This window comes from Centroberyx affinis, unplaced genomic scaffold (assembly GCF_046629955.1).
Source record: "Centroberyx affinis isolate AG114_WGS23_722 - 3 ecotype Tasmania unplaced genomic scaffold, CSIRO-AGI_Caff_v1 ptg001796l_1, whole genome shotgun sequence".
Taxonomy (NCBI): domain Eukaryota; kingdom Metazoa; phylum Chordata; class Actinopteri; order Beryciformes; family Berycidae; genus Centroberyx; species Centroberyx affinis.
In genome coordinates this window covers 94,015-111,483 of record NW_027280186.1, presented here as the reverse complement: position 1 = coordinate 111,483, position 17,469 = coordinate 94,015, and the positions used below count along the sequence as shown (strand labels likewise).

Sequence of the window (17,469 nt, the reverse complement as noted above, 5' to 3'; positions counted from 1 at the left end):
TACAATTTTTGAGTTTCAAGTAAATCCAACTTCCTACTGAAAGTGGATTGCCCCCAACTCCGCCCTGTTACATTTCCTATTATCAGCAGTTTTGTGGGTACGCAAACAGTTATTTTCTAATACACCAATGTACAGCCTTTTAAAGGTTGTTTTTGTTCTTTAAATTATTATTTATTGCCAAAGCAAGTCTGTTATTAAAGCTGCGCATTTCAGGGTACTGTAGCACGTGCAACATGTTTTTGTAGTGATTGAGAGCCGTCAGAGAAACAGTGGTAGTTTTGTGACCGGAGTTCTTTAAACAGTCAATCCAAACTGTTGGTAGCAGTGAATTTTCTTGGTAGCAGTCTTTAAACCACGTCGATGACTATTTAAATTCAGTTTGGAGGCATTTTTTGGTAGATCTGGAATTTAAATAAACTTTGAAAGTTACAACACTCTTTCAAAAAGGAGGAACCCTTTTGCTTAAATTTGTAGCTTGTACTGTCCAAAAGTGGCCTTTACACCTAGGTAAAATTAGCAATGGATTTTGGCACCATAGCTGCATGTTGTAGTCACGGTTAGAGCTAAAATAATCCGACCCACAGGGCTGTTTTAATTGCAGTGATCTTGCAGTCAGTTCCCTTCCTGCTTTATTCGTATGTACAGTGTTTTAAATGTGAAATATCTGCTCAGAAAACACAGTGCTCTTCTCACGTCAAACCACTTTTCTTTGCTTCAGTCCTGCTGCTCCAAAAGCCCTGAGCCACTCTGCAGAACGAGGGCAGCGGTCAGCTGGGCTGTCGGCATTACAGCACACAGGATGTTTTTTGTATTTAAGGGATTCATCACTCATATGGTTCACACCACGGCTCTGCAATGACCAGAATGAGCCAATAGAGGTTTGTCATAGATTGTTTTGAATAGTTACCTGACTTTAAGAGAGAGATGCCACCATGTTGCAGGAGTGACACCAACAGGACAGACTGTAACATCACCACCTCCTCACTGATCCCTTTCCCTCCCATTACAGTGTAAATTGAACTCAACACCACTACACTCATTTGTCAGTTTATTTGTCAAAGAGATGTTAACGAATCTTCTCTTGCATGCTGACTCCTCCAACATGGCGGCAGGGCCTCTTGATCACTGGTGACCACTGATCCAATATTCTGTGATGCGCTTCGAATCTGTAAATGCTGCAAGTTTACTCTTGAGGTTAATTTTCTTTTGTTGTGTGTGAACTTCTGACAGGTTGTAAATGACATGGAGGTAGAGCACAGCTTAGTGGTGATCTCATTGATGGGCTGTAGAATGAGATGATTACTGTCTTTCTTTAAGGTTTATACTCATTCACTATAAGCATGGTCGACATGTTAGTAACCTGAGAGAATATCAAATGTGCCAGAGCGAGCTGTTGAACAAATCATACAGTTTGTGTTCATGTATAAATCATTTATATTTTGTGCATTCCATTTCGGAGCTGTTTATGTTATGTACCACTGGTATGATTACTGGGGGATCTGTGGTGTCGAAGTGTTCTTGAAAGTCAAGTGCCCGTTTTTAAGGAGTGGGGCTGTAGCCACACTTCCTGATACATTTTGACGTAAATAGTTTATTCCTGTGGCAGACCTAGCTTTGTTTCAGATGTCTTTTATAATATTTGTCTATTTTGTCTGTATTTTAAAAAAAATTATAAAATAAAAGTTTCTTATCAGCAGCGTAGCATATTTTGTCTTGAATTGTCTTGAAGAAGAATTGTAGTGATTTTTAACTTATTTATCCAGAGAACGTTTTGCTACCTTTTAGGCTGCCGTCACACCCATTATATTTCAATTCTTTAATGATATCATTAAAGCTTAAAAATAAAACTATGTTTAATAGCAGTTGGCTAGCTCTAGCGTTAGCTTACCATGCCCTAGCCCTAGCCAAGGTGAAGACCAATGGATCTTAAGTAAGTAACACTTTATAGCTAAAGGTAAAGGTTAAGACCTACAGTCTATGGGTCAGACATGTTTACCTTTTTGTGCTTTGTTTGAGCATTTGTGCTGTGTTTACAGTCTTTTCCCCAGGGCTCATTTAGGTCAGACAGGGAGGCAGTCGGTCATCAACACTTACTCAAGAGGGCATCTCACCTATCACATACTGTATCCTGCAAGTGTATTCCAGAAATTAGCCTATCCAACTTTGTTAATAGAGCTTAAATGAGATGGCCTGTAGGGGGCGTCTTTGGCTGCGATGCCTCTCACCTATTCTGTTACATCACTACACGGCCATCTTGGTAGGAAAATAACAGGTGATTATCAAATGACAAACACAATGAGCTGTATGTATTGTAAAGCGCCATATTGGTAGGAAATGCATGTGACATCATGGGAATACTATGAATAGGCTAAATGCCACACTGACTCCCACACACGGAGTCCCATTCTCTGCTGTTAATTTACAAACATCCACATCTGCTGCCCTACACACGTTAACGGTAGGTAATGTTATTACCTTGTGGTATTTAAGTATTGTTAGTGGAAGTTTAACCAATAACGGTGTCGCGCTAGCTGAGCATCACATTATCAGATAAAAAAAAAGAAAAATAAATGTTTGTTGCTTTTCAGTTACCTGTTAGCTAGCTAATGTTAGCTAACGCTAGCATATCGTTAGCTAACCTTAACTTAGCTAGCTAACTAGTGATGTGATTAGCTATTACACAGCATTATTACATTACACATTATCTGTTAAATTGGAGTTAACGTTACAGATCAAATGATAGTGTTTTTGAGTTACCTGGCAAACTAACGCTAGCTAGCTAACTAGTCAAAACATTGATAGTATCTTCAATGTAACCTTAACTGTTAGCGAACTGTGATTAGTTATATAACGTTACGCCAATGTAACCTGAACTGTTACCTAACTATTGATGTGATTTGTTATATAGCATTATATTGCGTGGATCTGTTAAATATTAGTTACTGATCAAATTATAGTGTTTTTGAGTTACCTGGCAAACGGGCTAGCTTAAGCTATCTAGCTAATTAGTCAAACCATTGATGGTAACATTACCATTGAAGTTTCCATTCACTTAGCTAGCTATGTGGCTTTAACTGGAGGCAACTAACTTAGCTAGCTTGTTAACATTAGCTGCTAGCTAGCTAATGTTACCTAAACAACTGAGAAGTACTCCTAGCTACATTCTTCACAGCTGTGGTAATATAGCATAATATAGCATTGAACAACGCTGACCACTTCCCGATTTGCCAGTTAATTCACCCCTGAGCATCGCTAGCTTGTTATCAGATCAGTGTTTTATCATTAAATTAGTATTCAAGTTTCCATTCACACATATAACGTTAGCTACATGGGCGAGCTACTGCTACAGGGTGATGCTATTTGTCTATTTGGTATATATTCTGTTATTCTACATGCCTATTTTCTTTACCTGTGCATTGTACTCTTGGGACCTCGCAAGTCCAAGTTTCGTTGTACCTGTAGGCCTACTTGTGCATGGTACAATGACCACCTTGTCTATACTAGACCATATTCTGTTTCGTTGGTCGCTGTTCATTTGTGGTGATGCTGCTGAAACACTGTGTTGTGTCATACTGTCTGTGTTGTTCTAAAAGGCCTGTCTTGTGCCTATGTGAACTGAATTGTTTGTGTTGCTGTTTCTACAGCTTCTATTACTATTACTACTTCTACTACTACTACTATTTCTGCTGCTACTATTACCTGCTGCTGTTGCTACTACTAGCCTGCTACTACAACCAATTGTTACAACTACTACTGAATACCAATGAATATGAATACCAACTAATCAAGTAACATATTTCTACTCACAGTGTTGCAAATCTATCCAAGCCAAAGCCATTTTTGACCAGTGACTATATCTATTAGAAAAACAAACATAAGACAACATGGTTCCCATATTCAAGTGCTTACCTCATCAGATAACCATCCCAATGTACAATCCAAAAAATATACAAAATCTTAAACTTGTTCACACTATCTCAACCACAGTCACAACATCAATCCCAACACAATCAATCCCAAGGAGTTTCTCTGTGTAGAACTACCCATGATTCCTTATCAATATCAAGTACAGGGAATAAAGATAATTCCTCTTTATTTTTTATCATGAAATCATGCAAATAAATGACAAATTTGTATTATCGTTAGACATTGTACAGTCCATTGCTGTAGTTAATCTTTACCATTTTAACACATCATGAAAGTGAATCCTTTACAGAAAGAGAGGTATATAAAACTTGCAAATCCTTTGCAAATCAGATGTGCAGTTCAACAGTGATTTGATCAATATCCTAAAGTCTGACATATGAACATGTGGATTCTAAACTCTGCATAATCATTTTGCACTGAGGCCGTCCTCAGTGTAGAAGCTTTCACACAGGAAACCTCCATCACCAAAAGAATTTTCCTTTATCAATATGTGACCCAGATGTTTTGTTTTTTTCTTAATCCACCAGTGAAAAGATATGATGACATGAGGTTGGAAAAAATTGGTTTTGTCTCAGTGTTAATCCAATGTGGGTTGGAGGGAAGTGTGGCTGCAGATTTTACACTTTATATTTACCTTCTAAGGCATTTTGCTGGCACTCTCCTCCAGAGTGACTTGGGATAAATGTAACAGTAGGATAAGCTTATAAGGAAATATTGCAATGTTATCAGCCCTTCCTCCAAGTCGATGCCAAGTAAACACATTAAATGCATCTTTTCTGTACAAATCAAGTTATAAAAGAGGGGGAAAAGATCAGAGAGGAAGAGGCGTTAACGTTACAATCATAACCCGTGTCTACTTATACAAATTAACTACTAATATGAATTCAGTATTCAGTCACAATGTGCTGTCAGCCAGCATGGAATTCAGTATGGTGTCAGCTGTGGAGACAGATATGGTGGATGACGCACACACAAATATGTTGAAAATAACACATCCTTGACTGTGTCCTGTTCATACACTTTACTTCAGTCGTGTTAGATTAACCTTTCTTTTTTCCCCACGATTTTCCATTCTGTACAGTGGTACACACCTTATTCAGTCTTGTGCAGTGTTAACCTTTCAATCAGTAATTGTGAAGGATTCAAACTACTGTAGATTTAAAGCAAATCTGCAGCTCTCTTAGATAAAGCACAATCATTATTGAGGACATAAAAAACATGGCTCCAATTCATGTTACGATCCAGACCAATAAGGATGATACGAAAAGGAAAACATGGCAGGCTCTTTTAATGATTGTATTTTATTTCAGCAAAAATAAAATATTACTGAGCAACAGAAGTGTAGGAACAATAAGTTCAATATTAAAAACAGAAATCTTCAACTGAATCAAAAGCCAACTCTACAGCAGCATTATAAAATAAGGTATAAACCAAACAAATACAAAACACAAGTAGACATACAGTATGTACATGCACAGCATCATTATCACTATACCATTGTTGGCTCCCTGTTGAATAAAATAGTATTCTACTTAAACAGAACAAATTGCAAATATTATTTAGTGGTTTATCTACAAAAAAAACAAAAAAAACGATCCCTTCTATATCATACATGATCACTCTGGACAGATTGGAATTTAATTCTACAAACATTTCTCACAGGCAGAGCTGCAATTGCCTTACATACATACTTAAATACATTTCTGAACCTCCTAATATCTAATCCAGACTTGAGCCGTACACCTCCACCTCACACAGGTGCAGGTACTCGTGTCTTCCTGGAATGACTATGTTGACGTAGCGACCCTCCATCCCATTACACTGGAAGGTGTTGGTAAAACCTGCAGTGATGTGTGAGATGACAGCACACCTACCGGAGGAAGCAGAAATCACTTAGTCAACTCAGCAATAGGTCAGTTGAATAAATAGACACTCTAAAAGAAAGATGTGGGAGGGGGTTGCTCAAGGGCTTGGGCACCTCCCCTTGTGGTTTCCATTGCAACTGCCCTTTTTGGCCAAGTCTAAATTTTAAGTTTGTGCCCCCAGCCAGCCCTTGACACAAAAAACACTGGCATAGCTGTCAGTTCAAAACTGCTTATGTAAAAAAATAAAAGTAACCACCCAGACAGCCCCCCCTCCTATTTCTGTGAAATGGTTTGGTCCTTTCCTACTCGAACTTGGGGGCGCATAGCGTATTTTTACATCATTATTCTCATTTTCATTGAAAAACATATTAAAATGATTATGGTGTGATTTTTGCAGGGATCTTATTTTATAATGGTATTTTGACATACATTTCGCCTTTCACAAATATTGCGCCTCCTGCGATTTAAAAATTGTACTAGGCCATATTGCGATTTCGTTAAAATTTTTGATTAATTGTTCAGCCCTAGTTTTCAATTAACTTTATTTTGTTTAGCAACAGACCAGAATTACCTGTTGCCAGCTGAAAAGCAACTGAAAGTAACTTTAAGTTATTTTCAGTTACATCCCTGTTTGTAACAAATATATAACATGTAAATACTTTAGTTTTGATTGACTGAATGGGTCTTATTGGGCTTCTCTGGTTTCTAAATTTGCTTCTAAACTCCTAACAATAATAATACAATTTATTTGTATAGCCATTAGCAAACATGCCAAACGTTAAAATAGAACTAGTAGGCCTACTCTACATTATCCCTGTCACATGAATACATAGCTAAATACCTAATAATAATAATAATAATAATAATAATGATGATGATAATAATAACTAATTTTATTTGTAGATCCAAAAAAATTTAAATACAATGTAATCTCAAGGTGCTGAAATTAATGAATACATGGGTGGATGGATGTCAGTAAAACTGAAACATTGTTAGATAGTTAGCTTCATACAGGATGTTGCATGTGGCTTGTTGCATAATAAAAATGATTTAATCTGACATTAACTTATTTTCTGGTCACAGTATGCCAAGAAAAGAAAGAATAAAAAGGCAGAAAGGAAGGGAACTTCAGGCTTCAGCAAGAGGCAGCAGAACATTATCTAGCTGGATCACCAGCAGTAGAAGAGAGGAGGATGAGAGTCAGAGAGAAATGGGAGGATGAAGGCATCTTTCATTTTATTTAATCTAAATTCAGTTTTTGTGAACGTTTAGAAAGTTCTAAAAGTTCTAAAATAATAAGTTAAATTGAGTTGATACTTGTGGTGGATTTTTTTTCCGGGGGGCAGAAGGGGGGTGCCCTTTTTTTTTCTTTTTTTTTATCACAGTTGGGCACCTGCCCTCCTAAAAGTCTGTGCACGGCCCTGATAACAACATTATGTTTGAAAGGCCTATAGGTTTTATTCTCTAAAATGTTCCTCTGAATTGAAGTGTTTTGTGATTTTAATGTTGGGGTGGAGTAGACTTGAGGTTAACAATGAAAAGTAAAGTTGGTATTTTTTTTTTTTTTTTTTTTAAAGTACTTCAATTTGCATTTTGTGCAGTTGGCAGTAGCTTAGAGGTCAGAGAAGTACTCTTGTTACCAGGACATCGCCATTTTGAATCCTCACACTGGCTGGGAAAATTTGGAAGGAAAAAGTGAAAGAGTTCTCCCCTCCCTTAACAGTTGGGGTGCTCTTCAGTAAGCACTTAACCCTGTGACTGTGAGTATTTCAGATGTCTATACATGTTATCATTAAGATATGTTGTATTGAAAAGTAGCACAGATGTGTTGTCCCAAACTAGACACACAGGTGTGTTAAAAATGTGATAGGCATTTTGTAAACTATGTCTTGAAAACAAATGTCAAGGGTGACTTCATTATCGGCCTTGACATGTTATCAAAGAGCAAGTTAGGCTAATTAACTTTTTTTTCACACACAAAAAACAAGTGACATGAGTCCATTCATTATATATTCACCCATACCTGAGATTGTTGTTGCCATTGTTTTCAAGGGAATTTCCTATGCGGATCTCAGCTCCATTGAGTCGTTGTGGTGAAGAATCCATGTTGGTTATGCTAACAGAAAACACCTTATGGGTTTTGCGCAGGTCCAGTCGCCACCAGGGGTTCAAGTCGGCTCCTGTGTGAGTGCAGGAGCCCCGTCCCCAGCTGCTGGCACGATTCCCGTCTATGGCATTATATGGAATGCCAATTGAATGCAATGATGACTGTGTGGCTTTTCCTTGGAGTGCCAAGTTCTCTCCTGCACAAAGGAAATAGTTACAAAAATCAGCACAAATACATCGTTTTCTTTGCAGTCGTGACAGTTTGTGCATTTTCTTTTTAAATGCACTGTATGTATTAGAAACTTGCAAATCCTTTTCTGTCACTCTCCAGAATCCAGTAACTTTTAATTTCCCATAGAAGGGAGATACAATTTTTTAGTTACAATATGGCAATTCATTTCTCCTATGAATCATTTAAGAAGAAATTTTGCTTATTTTGCACCTGCAATAATAATGTAGGATGCAGAGTAAAGGTAGGATTAACTACAATTTCTAATACAAATGAAATTTTTTAAAGTTGACTGTGATTCAGTTGTATAACTTCATCTTATGACTTCTATATCTATATCTACTGATTGGCAGAAAATCAATACTAATTGCATTAACTAATAGTCTATACATGTTACAGCTCAAATTCTCACCAGTTGGGGCACGGTACCCATAGACCTCCACTTCACAGAGGGTAAGCATCCTGTTTAAACCAGGCAGAACCACAGTCACATAACGCCCCTCCACACCTCTGCTCCAAGTCAGAGTCAAAGACCTGCCTGCTGGGATTTGAGAAATAACACCAACCCTAAAAGAGAGAGAGAGGAAGCAGTCCATGAATTAATGTTATACCTGCAGTACTTGGGGGGTCAACAGTCGTCAAAAGGTTGTCATTATCTACTCACCTTTATGCCAGTTGAAACACTGGTGAATTTTGTTGTCAGTATAGCTTAGCGAGTTAAGTGGCACAGCTCTGTACCAGCCTTCTCCAAAACTCCTGGAGTGGAGTAGAGTTCCAAAAAGAGCAAAAAATGACCATAAACAAACAGCAAAATCAAACAGCATAATCCAAGTGTTCTGAAGCCAAACGATTGCACTGTGGGTCCAAAAGTCCAATATATACCTCATTATCTCCTAGATTTCCCCACTTGGAGAGCTTTGTAATTGATATTTTAATTTATAGTTTATTGGCTAAAGTTGCGTGGCACCGACAGGTTAAAGAAAGATGAGAATGTCACCGCTTGGCATCTTGGGCATCACGTAAAATTTGACTTTCCCATTTGTATTTATTGGGTAATTCGAGCACAATTTACCTGTAATTACAATATTTCTGACAGCATTTGAAAACAACATCTGTATACTACTGTAGTGCTGGTTGGCATGGTGTAGAACAATTGTGGAAAATCTAGGAGATAGGCTAATGAGGTAAATATTGGACTTTTGGACCTACAGTGCAATCTTTTGGCTTCAAAACACTTGGATTATGCTGCTTAATTTTATGGTCATTTTTGCCCTTTTTGGAACTGTACAGAAACTGTCTCCAATCACGGTTGTTTTGGAGAATGCTGCTACAGAGCAGCACTAGCAAACTCCCTGTGCGTTATATTGACATACAGACTTCACTAGTGTTCCAACTGACATGAGGGTGAGTAGAGAATGACAAAATTTGCATTTTTGGGTGAACTTCCTTTAAAGAAACAGGGTTTTGACGGGAAGGTTGTAGGTTTGATTCCTCAGACGAACTGTGAAAACCTGGACAGGAAATGTGAGTAACAGTCTCTCCTTCCTCCACAGCTGCCATTGTACCCATGAGCAAAACACAAAGCCCTCAATAGTTCCAGTGGAAAACTGAGGTTATACTGGGCAGCTCCCAGGTGTGAGTGTATGGATCTGTGTGAATATGGAGCAGGACGGAGTTGAAAATGAACATGTATGGATGAACGGAGAATAGCTCCTTAGCCACTTATTGTATAACAGCACTAGCTGTGCTACCTCAGATCCCCAAAGCAGATCTAAGCAGACAACATCAATAATGTTCTAGATTCACAACCACAAGGCTCAAAAATTAGCACATATTCTCAAATTATTGCTGCCATGAAAGTAAAACACATTAAGGGTTACAATGATTGTCATTTTAGTCATTTATACTATGGAGCTGCTCAGCAGCAGACGGTTGTACTGGCCAGGTGTGAATGTGGGTCAGGGCATTGCTAAAAAAGATAATGATGCTCAGTCAACTTTCCCTGGATAAATAAAGGTAAAAAAAAAAACTTTGAAGAGTAGCTATCACTTTTTTCAAATGCTGGATATCTCATAAGTCTTCATATCCACTTACACTGGGTTTGCGGCACCATTTGCGAATAAAGAGTTCCCTACGTGGACCTCTGCCCCGTTGATCCTTTCCTCACAGCAGTCTCTTCTGTTGGTGATGGTGATGGAGGTGACAACGTAGGTGTCCAGCAGGTCCACTCTCCACCAGGGGTCGGTCTGTTGGTCAGTACAGCTGCATGATCCAGCCAAGTAATTAGATTCACGGTTTCCATCAATGGCATTGGAGGCAGCACCATAGGCTGCCCATGGTTCATTGATGAGGTCTGACTGGGTTGCTCTTCCACGCAAGGCCACATTTCCTGTGAATGAGACATAAGTTGAAATACACGTAAAAAAGTAATGGAAGGTTGTTTTCTGAGTTAAGATGCTTGTTAGTCAAAGGAAGACAGCTTCAGCACACTTTATAATTGTAAAACTTGGTGTAAGACCAAGTTTTGCCATAATAAAGTGTGTGGAAGTGGTCTTCCTTTGACTAACAGGATATTACAGTTTTAGCTTTCAGCACTCCCACTAAGATCCTTAACCCATTAATATCCGCGGAAATTAAAAATTTCCTTTGGAGCACTCAAAGTAATAGCTAGAATAAGAGTAATAGCTAGCACAAATCCGTTGGAATTTTTAAAATTGGCCACAGCGCAAGTTTTTCTTAATATACTGTTTTTAGTAGTTTTAGTAGTTAGTCACAAGGGCTCTCTGATGAGAATGAGTAAACTGATGAGTATGCCCAGCTGCAAGCTAAACTTGCCTCCTCAATTGATAACTTCAGAAATCATCTCAGTGAGTACAGCGAAAGAAATATGAAAGGGACATCCGTGACTACAAGGAAGGCAAAATTTATGACTGGCAAAAGGAATCAAAATTCAAGACAAGAGATAGCTACCAGACACATGGAGGTTCACAAACACATTCTACACACCTCATGCTTTCATCTGAAGACCAGCTAATGCTCAAAGTGATGTACTGATTCCATCCCTACTCGAGGGGCTGTTTCTTTTTTAGACAGAACCCGCAGATTTTTGTAATTTTTTTTTCATTTCTAAATAAATTCAACTTTGTCTACCAATAAAGGCATGAGGAATATGTGACACAGACAAAAATATTATGTCTAAAAAGTAGTATCAACAGATGCCAAGATTCGAGTTTGCTTATTTTTGTTATTGGTTTAGAGGCGACCCGACTTTTGAGCTTGTTGGAGTCTTAAGTGTCGAGTCTTCTGGAAGCGACCCTTCACCAATGGTGCCATGCCATTGTTCCGACGGCCCATTATTCCGAAACCCCAATAGTCCAAAAACTCCATGCCTGGCTCCATCCACAACCGTGGCTTCTGACAGCCTTGACCATAAGCTTGCTCTAACCCTAACCTCAATGACCCCATGCCTCAACCCAACCACCTCCGGGATAATGGGCTGTCAGACAAATGGGCTTTCGGTCCAATGGGGTGGACATTTTTCGGACTATTGGGGTTTCGGAATAATGGGCCGTCGTAACAATGGGCAGTCCAGTCCCCCCACCAATACTCAAAGAGTTTTGGAGTACAGGCTAGAGCTAAAGACAGTTTACTGGAAACAGTTCTACCATATCAGACATTCACTTTTACTTATAACATGACAGAATGGACCTACATCTACACCACAACAATCTTTATCATATCCCTCTCTTTTTCTAACCTGTATATTATATACTTAGCCATTATATGCACACAGGCAATTCTGTAACTGACCTCCATGACAGCACCAGTTGTAGTTGCTAGGAGATTTACACAACTGCATAGCATGTCATAGTAGTATAATAGTATTTTTTAATCAATCACATGCCATGATTAGAGCTCTCTGGTACTGAAAGCTACACAAGGTGATATTTTATAGCAAAGACATCATAAATATTACAAGATCATACTTACTTGAACTGATGGAACCCATGCATGTTCCCAGGAGAAGCAGCAAAACGAAAGCTGTGGTGTGTTTCATTATTCTGGTTGAGACAGACAAGGCAGAGGGTCATTAGAAGACTTACACTGAAGAAATTTACATTGTAATCATTATAGCGTGTTAAATTTATCCTGGGTTAGCAACACATCTGGGGACTAATGGTTCCTCTCATCAATAAGGTGTTGTTCCAAAAATCAGATGTCCAAAGGGCATGAAAATGAAAAAAACAAAACAAACAAAAAAAAAGACACATAGGCCTACTGCTGCAAAATGAATGACAGTTTAGATTAGAAAATTAAATCATACTTTTTTTTTTACAGCACAAACCTAATCATATACAGTATATACAGTATATATAAAGCTTACGGGTCTCAGTATTGGATCCTCTATATATTGGCTAATGGCTATATTGAATGATGAACTTCAGGTAAGAATTTGTTAACGGATATATAGTGATTTGTAGTGATACTGAGTGCTTGTTTTCCCAGCATTGCATATGGCACTAATACTTTGGGTAGCAGAACAACACAGTTAACAGACAGCACTGACTTACTTATATCTCTTAGTGTAAATAAAAACAATTACGAGAAACTAGCGAATAGGTACCATAAATGTCAATTACAACATTATCTGTAAAAATAGAAAATTGACTGGTTAAAGTAAGATATAGATCCAGTAACTACTGAGTTGTTTTAACCTTTGTTTAGTGCCTTGCTCAGGGGCATCCCAGCAGTAGTTGTTGATGTAAAGAACTACAATCTACTGGTCAACAAGGAACAACAATCTACGGGTATGTAGCTATAACTAATAGGCACAAAAACCTCCAGATTGTGGTTTTGAAAGCAAGTTCAGACAAAACTATTCCCAAGGCTACAAACACTTACCTTGACACGCTGAATGAACTCTAAGAAGAGTAAGGACCACTGTTTAGTCTGATGAATGCAATTTGACAAACCATGTCAACCACAAAGAGTATTTATGCGCAAGTCTCATCATGACGACAGAGAGCTTTATCTGCATTTAGATAAGGCATACTTTGGTTGTTAACCAGATGAGGGATAGGCAACTTTGATGATAGTGAGACAGATCATAAATTGAGTCCACAACACCGCCCGAAGGCTCAACAGTAAATCCCAGAACTCTGAGTTTGAGTGGTATTGTTCTCACGTGGCCAAACAAACCAAACTAAAGGAGTAACCGCTCCAGAGTTTGAATAAACCACTCCATTTATACTTAAATTCACTGCATTACACTACATTACACCACACTACTGTACACTAAATGACACTGCAACTACTTACACTCAGGCTTACACTTATTCCTCACCCAGTAATTTCCAACCTCACCATCACTCTCAACAACAAATACCAAAGGCTAAAGGTATGACATTTAAGGGCTGAGGGGTTGTTGCAAAATCAAAACATGACTCCAGGAAACAAGAAATATTATTTAGTTGTAGATGTTAGTATACTGATCCATACTAAATGATGCAATTTCATTGTGTGCAAAGCTTTATTTATACAGGGATGGTTAGTTGAGCATGCAGACTCCTGCTTTAGACTCACACCAGTAAATCCACTGTGCAGCATTGGGAGGCTGAATGCCTTGCTCAAGGGACTTTGACAGCCGTTCTGGGATTCAAACCAATTCAACCTCTCCGTCATTAACCTTTCAGCTACCACTGCCAATACAATGACTCAATTCAAAATACTCTGGAATAACATTTTATAGAATAAAACCTAGGCCTTCTATTTACAAAGTGGGCTACTTTTACATGAACAAAATTATTTCTACTATTCACTGTAAGAAGAAAGTGTCTTGCAACATGACAGTGTTTTGAAACAAAGACCAGTCAGTACCATCAGTTAGTTTTGTAATAGGCAGAACAATCTTTTGTCCTATATCATCACAAGCAAACAAGAGAGGAAAGCTATTCTGCCCACAGTACAATATGGCATTGGTACAATGTACATTGCAACAATATAAGGTACAAACACTTTCAATATGTCTTTATGTCAAATTTATTTTTGCTTTATACTTCCTGTTTGGAGAAACGTGTCTCACGTGCTGCTGTTGACAACAGATTCCCGAGTAATTTCAGAATGCACTTCCTGATCAGATCACCCAGTAATCATAAAGATAAGCTATGATTGATAAGAGAGTAGTAATATTACCTAAACATGATTAGGTGCCAGGTAAATCATATAAGGCCCTGTATCCCTGACCAAAGAAAATGTATCATTTCTGTGTGATGGTACAATGCTAAAAACAATGCTATAAAAGAGGGGAAAGGATAATTTCAATGAATACCCAGCACAGCACTGCACAGAAAATTAGGCATTTTCTTCATTTTTTCAAGGAGGAAGAAAAGATAACAGTGCTTTATTTATTTATAAACTTTATTTTTGTTTTGTCTCTTCCAACATGTAGCAATCAAAAATGTAGTGATTGCCTTATAATATAATAATCCATCAAAATGTAATACATATGGTGCAAACACTTTCAATATGTCTGTATGTGAAATTTATTTTTGCCTTATACTTCTTGTTTGGAGAAACATGTCTCACGTGCTGTTGTTGACAACAGATAAGACTCAGTATTGAAAATCTCCAAGAAATTTCAGAATGCACTTCCTGATCGGATCAACCAATAATCATAAAGATAAGCTATGATTGATTATAGAGAATAGTGTATTACCGGAACATGATAACATGATAAGGTGCCAGGCAAATCATATACACAATATGTCCCTGACCAAAGAAAATGTATAATTTCTGTGTGATGGTACAATGCTAAAAACAATGCTATAAAAGAGGGAAGAGGATCATTTCAATGAATACTCAACACAGCACTGCACAGAAAAATAGGCATTTTCTTCATTTTTTCAAGGAGGAAGCAAAGATAACATTGCAATCTTTTGCTTTGTTGTCTCTCTTCCAACATTGCGGCATGTAGCAACCAAAAATGTAATGATTGCCGTATACTATAATAATCCGTCAAAATGTAATAAATCTCCCTCTAAATTAGTCCAAAAGAAAATAAAAACTGTTAACATAATAAGTATAATGTAATAACATCTTCAGATTTTGTAATAATGAAATACATTATTGCACTGACTGGCAATTAGGAGTGTAACACTAGCTTCTATACATAGAGGTTGTTGCCTCTTCTCACCTTTACACTGATGAAAGCTTTATGCTGAAACATCTGTATCCTCATGCTGATCAGTTAAATATTCCTCAATCACAATAGTGTCAGTCATTTTTCAGTGTGCCAAGCCTTTCTTTTTTTCCAAGATTTTCATTGTATACAGTGATCCACACCTTATTCAGTCTTGTGCACAATGTTAACCTTTCAAATAGTAATTTTGAAGGATTTAAACTACTGTAGATTTAAAGCAAATCTACAGCTCTCTTAGAAAGCTCAATCATTACCCAGGTTGATTGAGGACATAAAAAAAACATGGCTCCAATGACCCAGACCAATAATTATGATAACATGGCAGGCTCTTTCAATGATTGTATTTTATTTCAGCTAATAAATATTACTGAGCAGCAGTCAGTGTGTAGAAACAATAAGTTCAATATTAAAAACAAAAATCTTCAACTGAATCAAAAGACAACTCAACAACAGTATTAGAACACAAAAACATAAACCAAACAAATGCAAAACACAAGTAGGCTACTGTATACATGTGGTTTTATGGCTCATATTTCTTTTCCCTATCCCTTCTATATCATATATGATCACACTGGGCAGATTTTTTTCAGAGGGTTTTAGTACTACAAATATTTCTCGGTGGCAGAGCTGCTCTGGCAGCAGAGAAGATGTGATTGGTTGAGTTAGCATAGCTACCTTCCAAGTTCAAACTAGCCATACTACACCATACATCTACTGTCAAGGTGCTCTGACCGTCACACTCCTTATTATTGACTGTTTCTAATGTTGACAATGTAGGAATTGAAGCTTAATCTAGTATTGCAATTAGTGTGAGTCTATATAAGAGCATCAGCTAAATACGTACAATGTAAAATGTGATTGTAATACATTTCTGAACCTCCTCAGACCAGGCTCCAGGCTTGAGCTGTACATCTCCACCTCATACAGGGTCAGGCAAGCCTGTTCTTCTCCTGGCATGACTATATTGACATAGCGACCTTCCATCCCATTACACTCGAAGGTGTTGGTAAAATCTGCAGCGATGTGTGACATCACAACACACCTACCGGAGGACGCAGAAATCACTCATTAATAGGTTAGTTGAATAAATGGACAGCAGATGTCTCATTTTCAACACACCAGTGTGTGTAATTTGGCACAACACACAGTTGTGTTACTTTTCAACACAGCATTCATTAGTAACACCATATATCTCAATCTCTAAAATGCTGTTCTAGACTTTTGAATTGAGGTGTTTTGTGATTTTAATGTTGGGGCATGGTACCCTTGAGGTTAACAATAAAAAGGGAAATGCAATTTGTTTACATTTTCTACAATCGGCAGTCGCCTATAAGTTAGGGAAGTGGGGCTTGTGACCAGGACGTCGCCATTTTGAATGATGAAGATATGTTGTGTTGAAAAGAAGCACAAATGAAAGCCAAGTTTGTCATTTTGTCATTTTATAAACTATGAAAACAAATGTCAAGGGTAACTTCCATTATCAGCCATGACATGTTATCAAAGAGCAAGTTAGGCTAATAAACTTTTTTTCATACACAAAATACAAGTGACTAGTTATTGATTCACCCATAAACTACCTGGGATTGGTGTTGCCATTGTTTTCAAAGGAATTTCCAATGCGGATCTCAGATCCATTGAGTTGTTGTGGTGCAACAGCATTGTTGGTTATGCTAATGGAAAACACGTTATGGGTTTTGCGCAGGTCCAGTCACCACCAGGGGTTGTCGTCACTTTGTGTGTGAGTGCAGGAGGCCTGTGCCCATTTGCTGACATGACTCCCTTCAGTGACATTATGTGGAATGCCAACTGAATACAATGATGACTGTGTGGTTTTTCCTTGGAGTGGCAGGTTCTTTCCTGCCAAAAGGAAATAATTACAAAAATTAGCACGGATACATTTCTTTGCTGTTTTCAGCAGTGTTGCCAAAGTCAAAACAATTTGTGGCTTTTTTAAAATGTGCTGTATGTATTAGAAATTTGCAAATAATTTCTGTCAGTATCCAGAATCCCAGTAACTTTTTGAATACTTACTTGAATTTGCATCCAAGTAACTTTTTACGATAAAGTTACTTAAATGCAAATGTGGCTTGTAAGTACTGTGATGTGAATAGCTGGGGACTGCCTTGCCCCACAGGAGGAATGCT

The 17,469-nt window shown here is 37.9% G+C and overlaps 1 protein-coding gene across 1 annotated transcript; it reads right to left on the bottom strand.

Annotated features, from left to right (window-relative positions):
- Positions 1-5,646: 5,646 nt before the first annotated feature.
- Positions 5,647-12,184, bottom strand: LOC139652421 (uncharacterized). The gene is made up of 5 exons (XM_071529498.1): positions 12,118-12,184; positions 10,222-10,516; positions 8,540-8,694; positions 7,816-8,095; positions 5,647-5,797 (listed from the first exon to the last, which is right to left on the bottom strand). Exons 1-5 carry the CDS (start codon positions 12,182-12,184, stop codon positions 5,647-5,649), a joined length of 948 nt encoding a protein of 315 aa, XP_071385599.1.
- Between the last annotated feature and the right edge of the window lie 5,285 nt (positions 12,185-17,469).

Coding starts and splice junctions, on each gene's coding strand:
- LOC139652421 (XM_071529498.1), bottom strand. CDS start 12,184: ATGAAACACACCACAGCTTTCGTTTTGCTGCTTCTCCTGGGAACATGC. Junction 10,517..12,117: donor CATGGGTTCCATCAGTTCAA/GTAAGTATGATC, acceptor TCTCATTCACAG/GAAATGTGGCCTTGCGTGGA. Junction 8,096..8,539: donor TGGGTACCGTGCCCCAACTG/GTGAGAATTTGA, acceptor TCCTTTGTGCAG/GAGAGAACTTGGCACTCCAA.